Raw genomic sequence first — 18441 nt, 5'->3', positions numbered from 1 at the left:
TATTAAGCATATTTTGTTTCAAGATACCAATGATGGCATTAGGTTTATATTTGCTTTACTATTGAATGTTTATATGTGCCTTAGATTTGCAAAACAAAATATATAGAGCATTTTTCACTTTTGAAGTAGATTAAAAGTAATTAACCTCAAAAACCTTTAAAAGTCAGAAACTGTTTAAAATATCCCTACATATACTGCTGATAGATATTGCAATAAGAATGTAAGGACCAAAATGTATTAAATTTAAGAGAGAGATTTAAGGCATCAAAAGAATATACCTTGAAATAATAAGAGCCATCTGTGAGAAACCAACAGCCAGCATGAGACTGAATGGGCAAAAACTGGATGCATATTCCCCTTGAGAATTTAAACAAGACAAGTATGCCCACTCTCACCACTCCTATTCCACATAGTACTGGAAGTCCTAGTTACAACAGTCAGGCAAGATAAAGAAATTAAAGGCATCCGAATAGGAAGAAAAGAAATCAAACTGTCTCTTTCCACAAGTGGTATGATTTTATGCCTAGAAATCCCCATAGCCTCTGCTCAAGAGCTCCTAGATTTGATGAAAACTTTAGCCAAGTTTTAGGATAAAAAATCAATATATATAAATCAGTAGCACTTCTGTACGCTGTGTCCAAGCTGAGAGCCCAATCAAGAACACAATCTCACTTACAATAGCCAATAAAAAAAATACATTACCTAAGAGTACATCTACCCAAAGGAGGTGAAAGATCTCTACAACGATAACTACAAAACACTGCTTAAAGAAATCATAGATGGCTGAGCACAGTGGCTCATGCCTGTAATCCCAGCACTTTGGGAGGCTGAAGTGGGCAGATCACAAGGTCAGGAGTTCGAGACCAGCCTGATCAATATGTTGAAACCCCATCTCTACTAAAAATACAAAATTAGTTGGGCGTGGTGGCATGCGCCTGTAATTCTGGCTACTCAGGAGGCTGAGGCAAGAGAATAGCTTGAACCTGGGAAGGGAGGTTTCAGTGAGCCAAGATCGTGCCACTGCACTCCAGCCTGGGCAACAGAGCAAGACTCCATCTCAAAAAAGAAAAAAAGGAAAAAAAAAATCATAGATGACACAAACAAATGGAAAAACATTCCATGCTCATGGATCAGAAGAATCAATATTGTTAAAATGGCCATATTGCCCAAAGGAATTTATAGATTCAGTGCTATTCCTATCAAACTACCAACAACATTTATCACAGAATTAGAAAAAAATATTCTAAAATTTATATGGAACCAAAAAAGAGCCCGAATCACCAAAGCAATCCTAAGCAAAAAGAACAAAGCTGGAGACATCACACTACCCAATTTCAAACTCTACTACAAGGATACAGTAAACAAAACAGCACAGTACTGGTACAAAAACATACACATAGATCAGTGGAATGGGTTAGAGAACGCAGAATTAAAGCCACACACCTACAGCCATCTAATCTTCAACAAAGTTGACAAAAATAAGCAATGAGGAAAGGATTCCCTATTCAGTAAATGGTGCTGGGATAGCTAGCTAGCTGTATGCAGAAGATTGAAACTGGAGTGCTTCCTTTCATCATATATGAAGATTAACTCGAGAGGGAATAAAGGTTTAAATATAAGACCACAAACAATAAGAATCCTAGAAGAAAACTTAGGAAACACTAATCTGGACCTGGGCCTTGGGAAAGTATTTATGACTAAGTCCTCAAGAGCAATTGCAATTGCAACAGAAACAAAAATTGACAAGTGGGACCTAATTAAGCTCTTTAAGCTTCTGCACAGCAAAAGAAACTATCAACAGAGTAAACAGACAACCTACAAAATGGGAGAAAATATTTGCAGACTATTTATTTGACAAAGGTCTACTATCCAGAGTCTTAAAAACAACTTAAACCAACAAGGAAAACACAAATGACCCCTTTAAAAATGTAAAAAGTACATGAACAGACACTTCTCAAAAGAAGACATCTGTATGGCCAACAAGCATATGAAAAAATGTTCAACATCACTAATCATTAGAGAAATGCAAATCAAAACCACAATGAGATACTATCTAATACCAGTCAGAATGGCTATGATTAAAAAGCCAACAAATAACAGATGCTGGTGATGTTGCAAGGAAAAGGGAACCCTTATACACTGCCTGCGGGAATGTAAACTAGTTCAGCCACTGTCAAAAGCACTCTGGAGATTTCTGAAAGAACTTAAAACAGAGCTTCCATTCAACCCAACAATCCCATTACTAGGCATATACCCAAAGGATTATAAATCATTCTGCCATAAAGACACATGCATGTGTATGTTCATCACAACACTATTCAAAAATAGCAAAAACATAAAATCAACCTAAATGCCCATCAATGGTGGACTGCATAAAGAAAACTGTGATACATATACACCATGGAATACTACACAGTCATAAAATGAATGAGATCATGCCCTTTGCAGCAACATGGATGGAGCTGGAAGCCATTATCTTTAACATACTGATGCAGGAACAGAAAATCAAATACCACATGTTCTCACTTATAAGTAGAAACTAAACATTGAGTGCACATGGACACAACGAAGAGAACAACAGACACCAGGGCCTACTTGAGGATGAAAGATGGGAGGAGGAAGAAGATCGAAAAAATACCTATTGGGTTCTATGCTAATTACCTGGGTAATGAAATAATCTATACACCAAACCTCTGCAGCACGCAACCTACCCATATAACACACCCATACATGTACTCCTTGAACCTAAAATTAAAGTTGGAAAAACAAGAATGAAAGAAAGGGTGCTTCCTGAACCCAGGCTGCTGCTCACAATGTTGTGATCCTTTTCCTTTCTCTAGGTCTCAGTCTTCCCATTAACATATGAGGGTGTTGTTCTAGAATCATCATGGAATCTTTTAAAAAATGTAAGTTCTTGTCACAGGAACAAATACAGCATGATTCCACTTATATGAGCCATCTAAAGCAGAATTATAGAAGCAGAAATAGAATGATTAAACATGGGTAGTGGGAAATGGGAAGTTGTTGTTCAGTGAGTATAAAGTTATACAAGATATAATTTCTAGGGATCTGCTGTACAACAATTAATATACAGTTAATGATATGGTGTGCACTTAAAATTTTGTGGTAAGAGGGTGAATCTCATGTTGTGTTCTTACCACACACATACACTAGACATATAGACACATACACATAGACTAGATAGGAGAAAAGAGAAATAATATACCAGAGTATTTATAGAAATAATACACCAGAGTGTTTACAGCATAGAGGGAATGACTAGAATATTTTTATTACAAGAAAGCACATTTAATTACTTAAAATTTCAAGCCATTTTAATCCTTCTGTGCAAATTATCAATCATACGAAAACGGCTTATTGAACTTGGAACAAGGTTCTACTTGCCACAAAAATCAAAGACTCCTGTTTTGTTCTGATTCACCATGAAGTGTAAAAGAAAGAGAGAAAACGATGGCTGCAACTGACCTAGTGCTAAATTTTCCAAGCTGCTGCAAATACCTGCTCTATAGGTAGAGTAGGTACAGATACTTTGCATCAAAGTATCTACCTACTCAACTGTTAACTCATTAAGACAACTATGTTAAGAATAGAAAACAGTTTACCCATATATCAGTAATGTATTGCATTTCCTATTTATTTCTCATTTCATTGTAGGTATTAAACAACAGACATGATAGATGCTTAGGAAAATGTGCCAGTAATTGCATGCACATATACCAGAGTTGAAAGGCTGGGTGAATTATATCTGGAGCCCGGTAACATATTGTACCATCCTTTTCTCCTTAGACATTAACTAAGAAGATTGTGTTTTAAAATTATATTCATTTATTTAAATATCTGTTGACTTCTAGGAGTGGGTGTATCTATATATATAAAACACATGTATCTCTATATATGTATACGACTAGTCTTATTGGTGGTTTATTATTTCTTTGTACCAGAACAGAATATTCATGCATAATTATTTAAAGATGATCCAGTGGTAATCTGTAAGTGTGACTGATACTTCTAACTTGGGTTATCTTAATTATTAATACATAGGGTATTACTCCCTTGTCCTGATAAGTCACTTGACTGCCTTGTATATTAGTTCTCTAATATTTTCAGTTAGATAATTCAACTTCCCTTTTAGAATTTCTCTATAGAATCTCCAGTGGAATGTTTAGTGTATGGAAGTATTCCTTATATTTTAACCAAGGTGGGTAATGGGAACATATTAGGAAATGAGTGAGCATGGTACTGACAAAGATAGTGAGTTAAGTTTTAGATACATGCTTAAGATATTACGGGGCAGCTAGATTTAGAAGCTGAGGCACTGTTAGAGATTTTTAGTGACAAAATGACAAGTATAATTTCAAGATCTTACTTGTCAGAGTCTAAAGTTTCCTGTAGTCAGTTAGGCTTTGGTGAAGCCCTAGTAAGTTAGGCTGTCATAAAAATATTTCACTTATTAGGGAGAATTATAATGCTCTTGGCATATTTAGAATGGCTCTTTTTTTCCTCAATACCTGCTAGGAGCATAAAGGAATTTTTTGTGATCTTGATGATGTTTGAAGCATGAATCAGCTAAATACATGAGAAGGATCATAACAAGGACAAATAATGCAAAAATGTTGTATAGATTACTAATGGTGTCAGTGAGACTAAACTGCAGTAAGTGGGACTTGTGAAAAATACTGTGTTTGGAACAAAAAAGCAAAGCAAGGTTATAATTACTTTTGGAAAACATCCAATAATGTTTAGCAATAAGAAAACTCACCAACTTTCTTTAGTGTTTTTGAGATGTGAAGCATACAAATTGTGTGAACTGCTGGTCAGGAAATTGTGTCCACTTTCTATGAGACCTATGTAAGTTTACCCACTGATTACATGTTTAATAAATACTATATGACAGGCACAGTATTATGCACTGGGGCCATAAAAATAAATAAGACATAGTGTAGCTCTGTAGTAGGATGGAGAGAAAGCATTGGCAGCTTAGAAAATAGTATAAGGATAACACAGATATGTGAGGCTCATGGCTGTCTTATTGTAAATAGGATGTTAATAGAGGATAGGTTGAGAGAGAGAAACCTGAGGTGGATGGGCTGCGGTGGTGGTACTGGTGGTAGTGATAAAAGTTGGTAAAATAGGTAGAGGAATGGTTATGGGGGCCTTGCATGATATGCTGAGGAAATTGGATATTATTTTATATGCAATTGGAAAGTTTTAAGCACAGAAATGACATGATCCTATCTATATTTTAGAAAAATGATTCTGGCTGTAGTATGGAAGATGGATTGGCCACCTGAAATGCTATGATTCTAAGCAGTAGAAAGAGAGCAGCTGTCCAGGGATAACTTAAAGAATGTGGTAAAAGAGTATTATTGAATTTAGCTCTTTACCAAAATAAATTATATGACAAAGTCCTGAGAGATTTCTAATATTTTAGAATTCTCTCTTAAGTAATAACATTCTATGCGGTATTCCTTGAAGTGTAGTTGATACTTACTACTAACAATCCTTAAACGTGGATCAGTGAGTTACTCAAGGTTATTAATTCTTTGTTGGAAGACTAATTCTATGCCATTTCTATCCACTATAATTTTATTTTATGTCAGTACATTAAGTAGTGATAGATGTGCTGTCAACTTGAAGGTGTCGTGAGTATCGTCCTTAGACCTTACCTTACAGAGAGTGCTTCATAATATGCATATTTTATTCCCTCTACTTTCTTCTCCACTAATAAGATAAGGAACTTTATAATTTTCAGTCTTCTTCTGCAGTGATAATTTCATTGTGTTATTGTTGGGATAGTTCGATGTCATAAGACATTATAAGACAGAACCAATGACAAAAACCACATGATTATCTCAATAGATGCAGAAAAGGCCTTCAACAAAATTCAACAGCCTTTCATGCTAAAAACTCTCAATAAACTAGGTATTGATGGAATGTATCTCAACATAATAAGAGCTATTTGTGACGGACCCACAGCCAATATCATACTGAATGGGCAAAAACTGGAAGGATTCCCTTTGAAAACTGGCACAGGACAAGGATGCCCTCTCACACCACTCCTATTCAACGTAGTTTTGGACTTTCTGGCCAGGGCAGTCAGGCAAGAGAAAGAAATAAAGGGTATTCATATAGGAAGAGAGGAAGTCAAATTGTCTCTGTTTGCAGATGACATGATTGTATATTTAGAAAACCCCATCATCTCAGCCCCGAATCTCCTTAAGCTGATAAGCAACTTCAGCAAAGTCTCAGGATACAAAATCAATGTGCAAAAATCACAAGCATTTCTGTGCACTAATAACACATAAACAGAGAGCCAAATCATGAGTGAACTCCCATTCACAATTGCTACTAAGAGAATAAAATACCTAGGAATCCAACTTACAAGGGATGTGAAGGACCTCTTCAAAGAGAACTACAAACCACTGCTCAAGGAAATAAGAGAGGACACAAACCAATGGAAAAACATTCCATGCTCATGGATAGGAAGAATCAATATTGTGAAAATAGCCTTACTGCCCAAAGTAATTTATAGATTCAATGCTATCCCCATCAAGCTACCAATGACTTTCTTTTCAGAATTGGAAAAAACTACTTTAAACTTCATATGGAGCCAAAAAAGAGCCCACATAGCCAACACAATCCTTGGCAAGAAGAACAAAGCTGGAGGCATCATGCTTCCTGACTTCAAACTCTGCTACAAGGCTATAGTAACCAAAACAGCATGGTACTGTACAAAAACAGATATATAGACCAACAGAACAGAACAGAGGCCTCAGAAATAACACCACACATCTACAATCATCTGATCTTTAACAAACCTGACACACACAAGCAATGGGGAAAAGATTCCCTATTTAATAAATGGTGTTGTGATAACTGGCTAGCCATATGCAGAAAACTGAAACTGGACCCCGTCCTTACACCTTATACAAAAATCAACTCAAGATGGATCAAAGACTTAAACGTAAGACCTAGAACCATAAAAATCCTACAAGAAAACCTGGGCAATACCATTCAGGACATAGGCATGGGCAAAGACTTCATGTCTAAAACACCAAAAGCGATGGCAACAGAAGCCAAAATTGACAAATGGGATCTAATTAAAGAGCTTCTGCACAGCAAAAGAATCTATCATCAGAGTGAACAGGCAACCTACAGAATGGGAGAAAATTTTTGCAATCTATCCATCTGACAAAGGGCTAATATCCAGAATCTATAAAGAACTTAAACAAATTTACAAGAAAAAAGCCAAGAACCCCATCAAAAAATGGGCAAAGGATATGAACAGACACTTCTCAAAAGAAGACATTTATGCAGCCAACAGACATATGAAAAAATGCTCATCATCACTGGTCATTAGAGAAATGCAAATCAAAACCACAATGAGACCCTCTCACACCAGTTAGAATGGTGATCATTAAAAAGTAAGGAAACAACAGATGCTGGAGAGGTTGTGGAAAAATAGGAATGCTTTTACACTGTTGGTGGGAGTGTAAATTAGTTCAGCCATTGTGGAAGACAGTGTGGCGATTCCTCAAGGATCTAGAACTAGAAATACCATTTGACCCAGTAATCCCATTACTGGGTATATACCCAAAGAATTATAAATCATTCTACAAAAAAGAGACATGCACACATACGTTTATTGTGGCACTATTCACAATAGCAAAGACTTGGAACCAACCCAAATGTCCATCAATGATAGACTGGATTAACAAATTGTGGCACATATACACCATGGAATACTATGCAGCCATAAAAAAAGATGAGTTCATGTCCTTTGCAGGGACATGGATGAAGCTGGAAACCATCATTCTCAGCAAATTATCACAAGATAGAAAACCAAATACTGCATGTTCCCCCTCTTAAGTGGGAGTTGAACAATGAGGACACATGGACACAGAGAGGGGAACATCACACACTGGGGCCTGTGCAGGGTGGGGGCTAGGGGAAGGATAACATTAGGAGAAATACCTAATGTAGGTGACGGGTTGATGGGTGCAGCAAACCACCATGGCACATGTATACCTGTGTAACAAAACTGCACATTCTGCACATGTAACCCAGAACTTAAAGTATAATAAAAAGAAGAAGGAAAAAAAACATACTGCTAGAGAAAATCACCTAACCACAAAGGAAGACTTTAAGAGAGGATAAAAGGAAGAAAGTGTCTACAAAACAAGCAAATAGCAAGTAATAAAATAACAGTAGCAAATTCTTACCTATTATTAATAATCTTGAATATAAATAGGTTTAATTTATCCAATTAAATTAATTATCCAATAAAAAGAGCTAGAATGGCTGAATTGATTTTAAAAAAAGACACAACTATATGCTGTCTACAAGAAACTCTACCTTTGAAGACATGCAGAGACTAAAAGTGAAGGGATGGGAGAAGATTCAGAAACTATAGAGAGAGCTGGAGCAACTGTACATATATCAGATAAAAAGATTTTAATTCAATAATAGCTTTTAAAAAGACAAGAAGTCCATTATATGGTGATAAAAGTCAATATAGCAAGAGGATATAACAATTATATATACACCCAACCAACTCTGGAGCATCAGAATATAAAACAAATATTAATTAACCTAAAGAGAGAGATTGAGTGCAGTGTTATAATAGAAGGGGACTCAGCACCCCACTTCTAGCAATACACAGGTCATCCAGACAGAAAGTCAACACAGAAACACTGGAGTTAAACTGTACTGTAGACCAAATGGACCTAACAGACATTTACAGAACATTCCATCCGACAGCTGCAGAATACACATTTTTCTCAAAAGCACATGGAACATTCTCCAAGATGGACCCTGTGTTCATGAAACAAGTCTTAAATTTTCAAAAATCAAAATTATATCAAATTTATTTTTAGATCACAATGGAATAAAATTAGAAATCATTAAGAAAAGGAACATTAGAAACTACAGATTTATGGAAATCAAATGATGTGCTTCTGAATAACAAATGGGTCAATGAAGAAATTATAAAGGAAATTATAGTATTCCTGTATTTAATAGAAAATGTGCAAATGAAAATGGAAATATACCAAAATATATGGGATACAGCAAAAACAGTTCTAAGAGGGTAGTTTGTTGCAGTAAACACCTGCATCAGAAAAGTAGAAATAATTCAAATAAAGAACTTAACAATGCACCTCAAGGAAGTAGAAAAGCAGGAACAAACAAAACATTGGTAGAAGGAAAAATAATAAAGAGCAGAATAAAAACGAATGAAATTCAGGCTAAGAAAACAATACAAAAGATCAACAAAAGGAAAAGTTGGTTTTTGAAAAGATTAGCAAAATCAATAATCCTTTAGCTAGACTAGCAAAAAAGGGACTAGGCCCAAATAAATAAAATCTTATGTAAACTGAGACATTTTACTACAGAACGCAGACAAATTATACTACAGAATTACAAAGGATCATTAGAGACTATTATGAACAACTATACACTAACAAGTTGGAAAACCATGAAGAGATGAATAAATTTCTGGACACATACAGCTTAGCAGGATTGAACCATGAAGAAATAGAAAACCTGAACAGATCAACAATTAATAACAAGATAAGCAGCTGTAATAAAAAAGTCTCCCATCAAAGAAAAGTCCAGCAGTGGATGCCTATGTTGCTGAAAGAACTAATGCAAATTCTCTCAAATTCTTAAAAAAAAAATGAAGAGGAGAGGATACTTTCAAACTCATTCTAAATACCAATATCCCTGATGGACATAGATGAAAAATTCTCAACAAAAATACAAGCAACTGAATTCAACAACACGTTAAGAAAATCATTCACCATGGTCAAGGGGGATTCATCCCAGGAATTCAGTGATGATTCAACATATGCAAATCAATAAACATGCTACATCACTTAACAGGATCAAGAACAAAACCCATATGATTCTTTCAATAGATACTAGAAAAGTATTTGATAAAATTCAACATTCCTTCATGATAAAAATTCTCAAAGAACTGGGTATAAGAGGACCACACCTCAGAACAATAAAGGCCATATGTGACAAACCCACAGCTACTACACTGAATAGGGAAAAACCAACAGGCTTTTCTCTAAAATCTAGAAGAAAAAGATGCCTCCTTTCACTACTTTTATTCAACAGAGTACTGGAAATTCTAGACAGAGCAATTAGGCAACAGAAAAAAAAAATTAACACATTCAATTGGAAAGAAAGAACTCAAATTATTCTTTTTCACAGATGACATGACCTTATATTTGGAAAACCCTCAAGACTTCACCAAAAAACTGTTGGAACAGATTTGCGAATTCAGTAAATTGGGATACAAAATCAACATATAAAAATCAGTAGCATTTCTTTAAACCAACAGTGAACAATCTGAAAAAGAAATCAAGGAAGCAGTTCTGCTTGAAATAGCTACAAATAAAATAAAATATGTAGGAACAAATTTAACAAAAGAAGTGAGAGATCTCCACAATGAGAACAAACACTAATGAAATAAATTATAGAGGGCAATAAAAAATGGAAAGATATCATGTGCTTATAGATTAGAAGAATTAATAATGTTAACATGTTCATGCTACCCAAAGTGATCTACAGGTTCAGTGTAATTTCTATCAAAATACCAATGACACTCTTAACAGAATTCAAAAAAATATTCCTAAAATTTTTATGGAACCACAGAAGACCCCAAGTAGCAAAAGCAATCTTGAGTAAAGAGAAGAAAACTAGAGGCCTCACACTAATTCCCAAATATACTACAGAGCTGTAGTAACCAAAACAGCATTGTACTGACATGAAAACCTGCACATAGACCAATGAAATGGAGTAGATAACTCAGAAATAAATTCACACATTTACAGCCAACTTATTTTTGACACAGGTCAAATATACATTGGGGAAAAGACAGGTTTTTTTAATAAATGGTGCTGGGAAAACTATATCTCCATATGCAGACTAATGAAACTAGACCCCTGTCTCTCACCGTATGCAAAAATTAAATCAAACTTTATTAAAGACTTAAATGTAAGACATGAAACTACTAAACCACGTTGCGGAAATGTCTCACAACATTGATCTACTAGACAAGGATTTTTGAGGTCAGACCACAAAAACACAGGCAACCAAAGCCAAAGTAGACAAATAGAATTACATCAAGCTAAAATTCTTCACAGCAAAGGAAACAATCAACAGAGTGAAGAAACAACCTACAGAATGGGAGGAAATGTGCAAACTCTTCAACCAACAAAGGATTAGTAACCAGAGTACATAAAGAACTCAAATGAATAGCCAAAAAACAATCCTATTTAAAAAATGGGTAGATGATCTGAATAGACATTTCTGAAAAGGAGACATAGAGACAGATGTGATGGTGTATACTTGTAGTCCCAAGTATTCAGGATGCTGTGATATAAGATCACTTGAGCCCAGAAGTTTCAGGCTTGTCGTAGGTCGTAGTCTATGATGATGTCTGTAGTCATTACACTCTAACCTGGGTAACTTAGTGAGACCCTGTATTTAAAAAAAAAAAAAAAAACACTTAAAAATGGCCAACAAGTATATGAAAAAGTACTCAATATCACTAATTATCAGAGAAATGCAAATCAAAACCACAATGAAATTTTATCCAAGTTTAAAAGGCTATCACGAAGAAGACAAAAATAATAGATGGTGCAGAAAGTGGGATGTTAGTACACTGTTAGTGGGAATGTAAATTAGTATAGCTACTAAGAAAAACAGTATGGCGGTTCCTCAAAAAAGTAGAAATAGAAGCACCATAAGATCCAGCATTCCCACTGCTGGATATATGTCCAAAAGAAAGGAAATCAGGATATCGCAGAGATGTCTGAACTCTCATGTTTATTGCAGCACTATTCACAGTAGCCAACATACAGAATCAACTTAAGTGTCTATCAATGAATGAATGAATAAAGAAAACGTACATAAAAACACAATGAATTACCATTCAGCGATAAAAGGCAATGAAATCCTGTCATTTGCAACAACATGGATGTAATTGGAGGTCATCACATTAAGTGAAATAAGCCAGGCACAGAAAGACTATGTCATATTCACAGTATCACATATTCTAACTCATACTTGGGAAACTAAATAAGTTGAGGTTGAGAGTAGATTGATAGTTGCTAGAGGCTAAGAAGAATGGGCTGGGGGATGGGGATGAAGAGAGAGGTTGGTTAATGGATACAAAATACAGTTAGACCGAAGGAATAAGCTGTGTTGTTCAATAGATAGCACAGTAGGATGACTATAGTTAACAATAATTTGTTATATATTTCAAAATAGCTAGATTTAAAATGTTCCCAACATAAGAAAATAAATATTCGAATTGGTAGATGTTCTGATTACCCTGTTTTGATCATTACACATTGTATGCATATAGCAAAATATCACATGTATTCCATATTTAATTAATACATAAACTATGTACAATTTTATGTATTAATCTAAAAATAACAGTAAAGTAGAAAAACCAAGCCATCTTCATGTTTTGTTCAAGTCTTTATAGGCAAAGTTTGGACCCTAGTCAAAAAAGGGCTCTAAGGAGCCTGGCTAGACTTTGGTCAAGGAGAGCATCTTTGTCAATACCCAGAAGTTACTTCAGATAACAAAAATATAACCTATTAAACCAAAGTAAATATGTTCAGTTTACTCTTAGTTATATGTAGAGCATGCACAGCCATTGTAATGTTGCCCAATATCAAGGAAGTATAATGGAGAGAATTTGGTGTAGAAAGAGGCAGCATTCTTCATTGTTGTGGTTGAAATATTTTTACTTTGTCAAATTTTACAAAAGTGACCATTTTAATGGTAAATATGGAGAGGCATTCTTTGGAGTAGTAGAGCCACTGAGTCTTGAGACTCAGAGCCAATAGGCATAGCAGAGAGCAGGAGTGAGTGAATGTATATAGTTATACAGGCCCCTCCCATGGTCATATCTGGGAAGGCTGGCAAGGATGAGCTTAGAAGATCAGAGAATTATTTGGAAAAACTCAATGTTCCCAGAAGGAGAAATATCTTACTTAGGAGTCTTCTAACAAAATAACCATGTCCCCAAATTACCTTATAGTTAATCCACCAGTCACTAACCCCAGCCCACATAAAAAAAAAATTCAATCTGATTTTTGGTGCTGTTCTTGTAAATATATAGAATCAAAGATCACAAAATCTCTGAGGAAAGCTTCCAATTAAGATACAGAATAGTATAAACTGAAAAAATAATATATTCAGAAAGATAACTATGAGAAAATTAACTATGAAAAAACAGAACTTTTAAACATAACAATGAAAATTGTTGAAAATCTGGAAATTGATTTTTTTTCTTTTTTTTTTTTTTTGAGAGAGTCTTGCTCTGTAGCCAGGCTGGAGTACAGGCGTGATACAGGCGTGATCACTGCTCACTGCAGCCTTCACCTCCCAGGTTCAAGCAATTCTCGTGTCTCAGCCTCCTAAGTAGCTGGGGTTACAGGTGCACTCCACCACATTTGGCTAATTTTTGTATTTTTGTTTAGTAGAGACAGGGTTTCACCATGTTGGCCAGGCTGGTCTCAAACTCCTGGCCTCAAGTGATCCTCCTACCTTGGCCTCCCAAAGTGCTAGGATTATAGGCATGAGCCACCGTGCCTGGCCTGGAAATTGAAATTGATATAGAAATGCAATGATGTTTGTGATGAAAATGTAAGATGATAAAATTTAGGAAATCTCACAGAGTATGAAACAAAAATACACGTGGAAAGTAAGAACAAAAGGACAAAATTATTAGAAATTAAATTCAGGAAGTTCAAGATTCTTATAGAAGAGAAGATTTAAAAAGAAACAAATTATCACAAACATCAAAAACATACTTTTTGTGTAACTGAAGGACTACTCAGGGATCCACCAAATGCCCAGCACAATGAAGTATATGCATAAGTATATCACCATGAAATTTCATAATACAGGGATCCTAAAACTTAACAGAGAAACAGAAAATCATGTACAAATAATCCTAAATCAGAATTTTATCAGACTTCTCAGCAGCAGACATTGGAGCTCTACCTTTAATAACTCAGAAGAAAAAAATTCAACCCCAGAATGCTGTATCTGGTCAAACTATCAGTCAAGGGCAGATTAATGATATTCATTGAAGGTTTTTGAATAGTTTACCTCCTGTGTACTCTTTCTTTGTAGCTGCTGGATAATGTGTTTCATCAAAATGAGAAGTAAATATGAAAGAGTGGTAAATAATGTCTTACCCAAAAAGTTAGGAATCAAATATAGGGGAGAGCCTAAGAGAATTGGATAATGGTAAAGAGAAGTTCCAGGACAATAGCTATGCAATAAATTTCAGAAGGAATTTATAGCCATTAAAGTGAGAGAAGAGCAGGCTCAGGAAAGCTGTCTTTTCCATCTATCCTTGCCCAAATGGTTGTGTTTATCATATTGAAAATAGTTCAGTATTTCTGAAAGATCTAATACTAATGGGTGCCAATGAAGAAATTAATAGATTTAGAGAAGTTATTTTACCCAGAGTTGCAAAATACCTCATGGAGCTTTAATTCAAACCTGGGAAACCATAATCCATGTTTTATTCACAATGCATTGTCTCAATAATTATAATGCAAGGTTAAAAAACAGTAGTGCCATGTAATGAGAGATTACTTTGTAGGAGTAATTGTGCATTTTAATGTACAGTTCACAAAGTACTTTTGCATTATATTTTGATTATGATAATGTGCTTTGGAAGGGTTTTGAGATGAGAGGTGACATGAGTCAAGTGAAATGGAAAATGAGATATCTGTTAGAACTAACAATCAGGATAGAATCGGGATGGATGCCAGTACATCATCAAGATTCACTGTAAACCTTTTATGGTGTTGATGGGATGTCTTGGAAGCAGATAAAAATAACTTTTCCAGTGCCAGTGATTGAAGGACTGCACTACAACCTTTGCTCTAGATCACTGACTCACCTTCAAACTTTGCTGGTGACAGATGTGTCAAATTGATTTGAGCCCTGCAAATACAAAATCAATGGACTGAAACCCTTTCCTTTGGAAACTAAACTGTGTTAAGTAGACAGACTTTAGATGGTTGAGTATTTTCTCTCATTAGCTGCCAAATTTTTATCTTAACTATTTGAATTGGAAGTTTTCTAAAATGAATTGCGCTATCTCTTTTTTCTTAAACAGGCTAGAGAAATCTGTCTTAAACTTTGATTTTTCTTCTAGTTTGTGTTTGTATTTTCTTTGTGAAATAACAAGTTGATATTGTTAGAGAGCTTCACTGTATTATCCATTGCCCAAATAAATAGGCCCATGCCTCAAAGCTTGTTTCACTCTGTTTTATAGTTTTTATATTAGGAATAGCATATCAGGTGATGAAATCTGACCTCTTTTTGTAGCCGTGGAAGTAATGAGCTGTGAAGTTGGTAAACATCACTAAGGAATGCCTAATTGAGTAACTGGTCTTATCAGACTATCTTTTCATATTCCAAATCTAAGTTAGGAAGTAACAAAAGATGCCTTATAACCTTATAGTAACTTCAGACTTCTACTCATAGTAACATACTTAACAAATCACTTAACTTCCTTGTGTCTTAGTTTCTTTGTCTTTAGCAGAAATAGAAGGTGGGAAGAAGAATTACGATACCTGTCTTTAATAAAATCATTGTAAGAATTAAATGGATTAAGTGAAAGTATACAATACCTGTCACATAATAGATGGTCAGTGTTACCTTCTTTTTCCCTCTTCCAGATTTCTTCACCTTACCACAGCAGATAACTCTAAATGATTACTCATGCACTATCCACAGAATTTACTTAATGCCTATTTCCTTTTCCCCTTACAAGCCCTTCATTTCAAAAAGAGGGGGAGAAAAAAAGAACTTACCACTTTCTGACATGTAATATATTTTTCTCCATTGCCTGCCTGAGCCCGACACTTGGACTTTTACAGAGGAAATGAGAATATATGCCATTTGCTACTTTTAGAAATATGGAAAGATAAAAACTAGTCAGTGCTAAACTCCTTCATCACAGTCAACTTCTTGAATTTCTCCGCCTTTCTGTGATCTTTCTACTTTCGCCATAGAGGACTGGCTAACTTCTCATCAGGATGTTGGCCTCCTAAAGAGATACAGTCTCATCCAAAACACAAACAATATAGAGTTGTAGTAACCTTTCTATGTATATTACCTCTGCATTAAAGATGCTTACATTTCAAACATGAGAAACAAAAGGAAATCTAATATGAAAGTGTTTCTATTTTATCTTTTACTCAAGTGCATTTAAACCTTAACTTGATTAAACTTTAAAACCTTTCTTCATTTAACTCAAGAGATTTTTAAAGAATGGAGAAATGCTAGTTGGGCATGGTGGATGATCCCTGTAACCCTAGAACTTTGGGAGGCCAAGGCAGGTGGATTGCCTGAGGTCAGGAATTCAAGAACAGCCTGGGCAACATGGTGAAACCCCATGTCTACTAAAAATACAAAAAATTAGCCGGGCGTTGTGGCATAGGCCTGTAATCCCAGCTTCTAGGAAGGCTGAGGCACGAGAATTGCTTGAACCTGGGAGGCCAAGGTTGCAGTGAGCCGTGATTGCACCACTGCACTCCAGCCTAGGAGACAGAACAAGACTCTGTCTCAAAAACAGGAAAAAAAAAATTGAGAAATGCTGAATTGAGATTCTGAAAATTTTTTTCTGATTATTTTATATCTTATTTAATGGCAGTAAAACTGTCAGTTCACTTTACTAGAATTCATTCTGAATCAGCAATCAACATCTTCTAAATCTTTTGTCTACCTATTCCCAAACTGTACTCTCCCCCTACAGCTTTCGTTTCACATTGGAAAAGTGGAAACATTATCAGCATAAATTTGGCAGATTTTTAAATAAGGAGATGTGTTCATTCTGTGGCATTTAAATAATGATACTCTGAAATATATACATATGTATATGTAGATAATTCCAAGTAAAAGACACACATGAAAACATAAGTAGATACATTTACAAATATATATAAGCAAATTATACCAAATATTTCCATCAATCCAGTCATAAATATGCTGATTAATAGCTACATTTTTTTTTTACTGACATTTTTTCTAATAACTTATCATCTTAGCCATATTTAGGTATATTCACTTAGGAGAGATGGTGTTTATTACATTAAAAGAGCAATCTAAATTCTATACATTTGCTTTTTTAAAACATTTCTATCTAGAAATTGACATTGAACGCTGTGTGAGAGAATCTATCAACCTGTTTTGTTGGACTCCTAAAAGTGCTACTTACAGACAGCATGCTCAACCTCCAAAGCCATCTTCTGACAGCAGTGGAGTCAGAAGTTCGGCACCTTATTTCTCTGCTGAGTGTCCAGATCCTCCAAAGACAGATCTGGTATGTATTTGCGGATTTAGTTTACAAACTCTAAAAGGAGATGGATGTTAAAATTAATATACCCTAGTATCTTTATTGTTCTTAATGGTGTCATTTATGTCCTTTTAATGTAGATATTTTCTAACACATGATTTGATTCATAGAAATATTCCAGAAAACCATTATATCTATTTGGTTATAGAGTTAGGAAGATTATTTTGACGTACTCCTCCAGGTAGCAAGTTTTGCTTTTTTTGTATGCATTTGTAGTATCTGTTTATATATCAATTGGTTATATAGTGAGAGATTACAGAAGCAAAGAAAGAATTAAGAAAATAGAAAAAGAGTTGTTAATAGAGCAGGAACTTATTGTTGGTTGACAGAAGAAACAGCATTTGTAAAACTATGCCATGTAGGTGTTTCAACATTATCATTCTTACTAAACACAGTTTATAAATATGGTCAACAAAGCTTTCAGTTATAATAATTCATACATTTCGAATATTCTAATATTATCATAGTATCATAATTATTTCCACGAAATTGAATTTCAGTTAATATGCATGTATTGCTTTTCAGATATGGCACTTTCTATGATTTTATTTATGTCCCCAAATATATGGGTACATTCATTTGTTCATATATTTCCATCACAATCAAATTATATTAAGGTCACTTATAAACATGACCCTGCTTATGACTGAATACAGAGCAATTTCAATAATTATAATCTCTGCCTCTAGATATATAGATGATAGAGAGGGAAACAGCTAAATGAATATATATATGAAAGATTATAAGACATTTCTAAAATATCCTGAGAGAGAAAAGAATAAGAACCCACACTTATAAATAAATATTTGCATTATAGTTTTCCAAAAGTAGTAGTTGTCTTCTGCCTGCCTGGAAGAAAGTAAGTTCTCAAATACTAGAAATATTCAGCTGAAGATATTTCCATGTAATGAATTTTGGTGAGAGAACTCATTTGTCAGTAAATGGTAAATGTTGTTCTAGATCAGGGATCCCCAACCCCCAGGCCACAGACTGGTACCAGTCACAGGAAC

General features: G+C 34.9%; 1 protein-coding gene across 9 annotated transcripts in view; it reads left to right on the top strand.

Moving 5' to 3' along the window:
• Window positions 1-18441, top strand: part of TBCK (TBC1 domain containing kinase) — a 277680-nt gene that overhangs the window by 128193 nt on the left and 131046 nt on the right. For all 9 annotated transcript variants that reach the window (XR_010156332.1, XM_016951969.4, XM_001170662.7 and 6 more), the window contains one exon: window positions 17223-17398. Coding sequence is in view for 8 of the 9 variants with exons in the window: in XM_016951969.4 (XP_016807458.1) it covers window positions 17223-17398 (176 nt within the window). In the remaining variant the exon portion in view is untranslated. The remainder of the gene's footprint in view (window positions 1-17222; window positions 17399-18441) is intronic.

This window comes from Pan troglodytes, chromosome 3 (genome assembly GCF_028858775.2).
Source record: "Pan troglodytes isolate AG18354 chromosome 3, NHGRI_mPanTro3-v2.0_pri, whole genome shotgun sequence".
Classification (NCBI taxonomy): domain Eukaryota; kingdom Metazoa; phylum Chordata; class Mammalia; order Primates; family Hominidae; genus Pan; species Pan troglodytes.
Note: the sequence above shows the minus strand (reverse complement) of the source record. Positions and strands in the feature narration are given on the sequence as shown.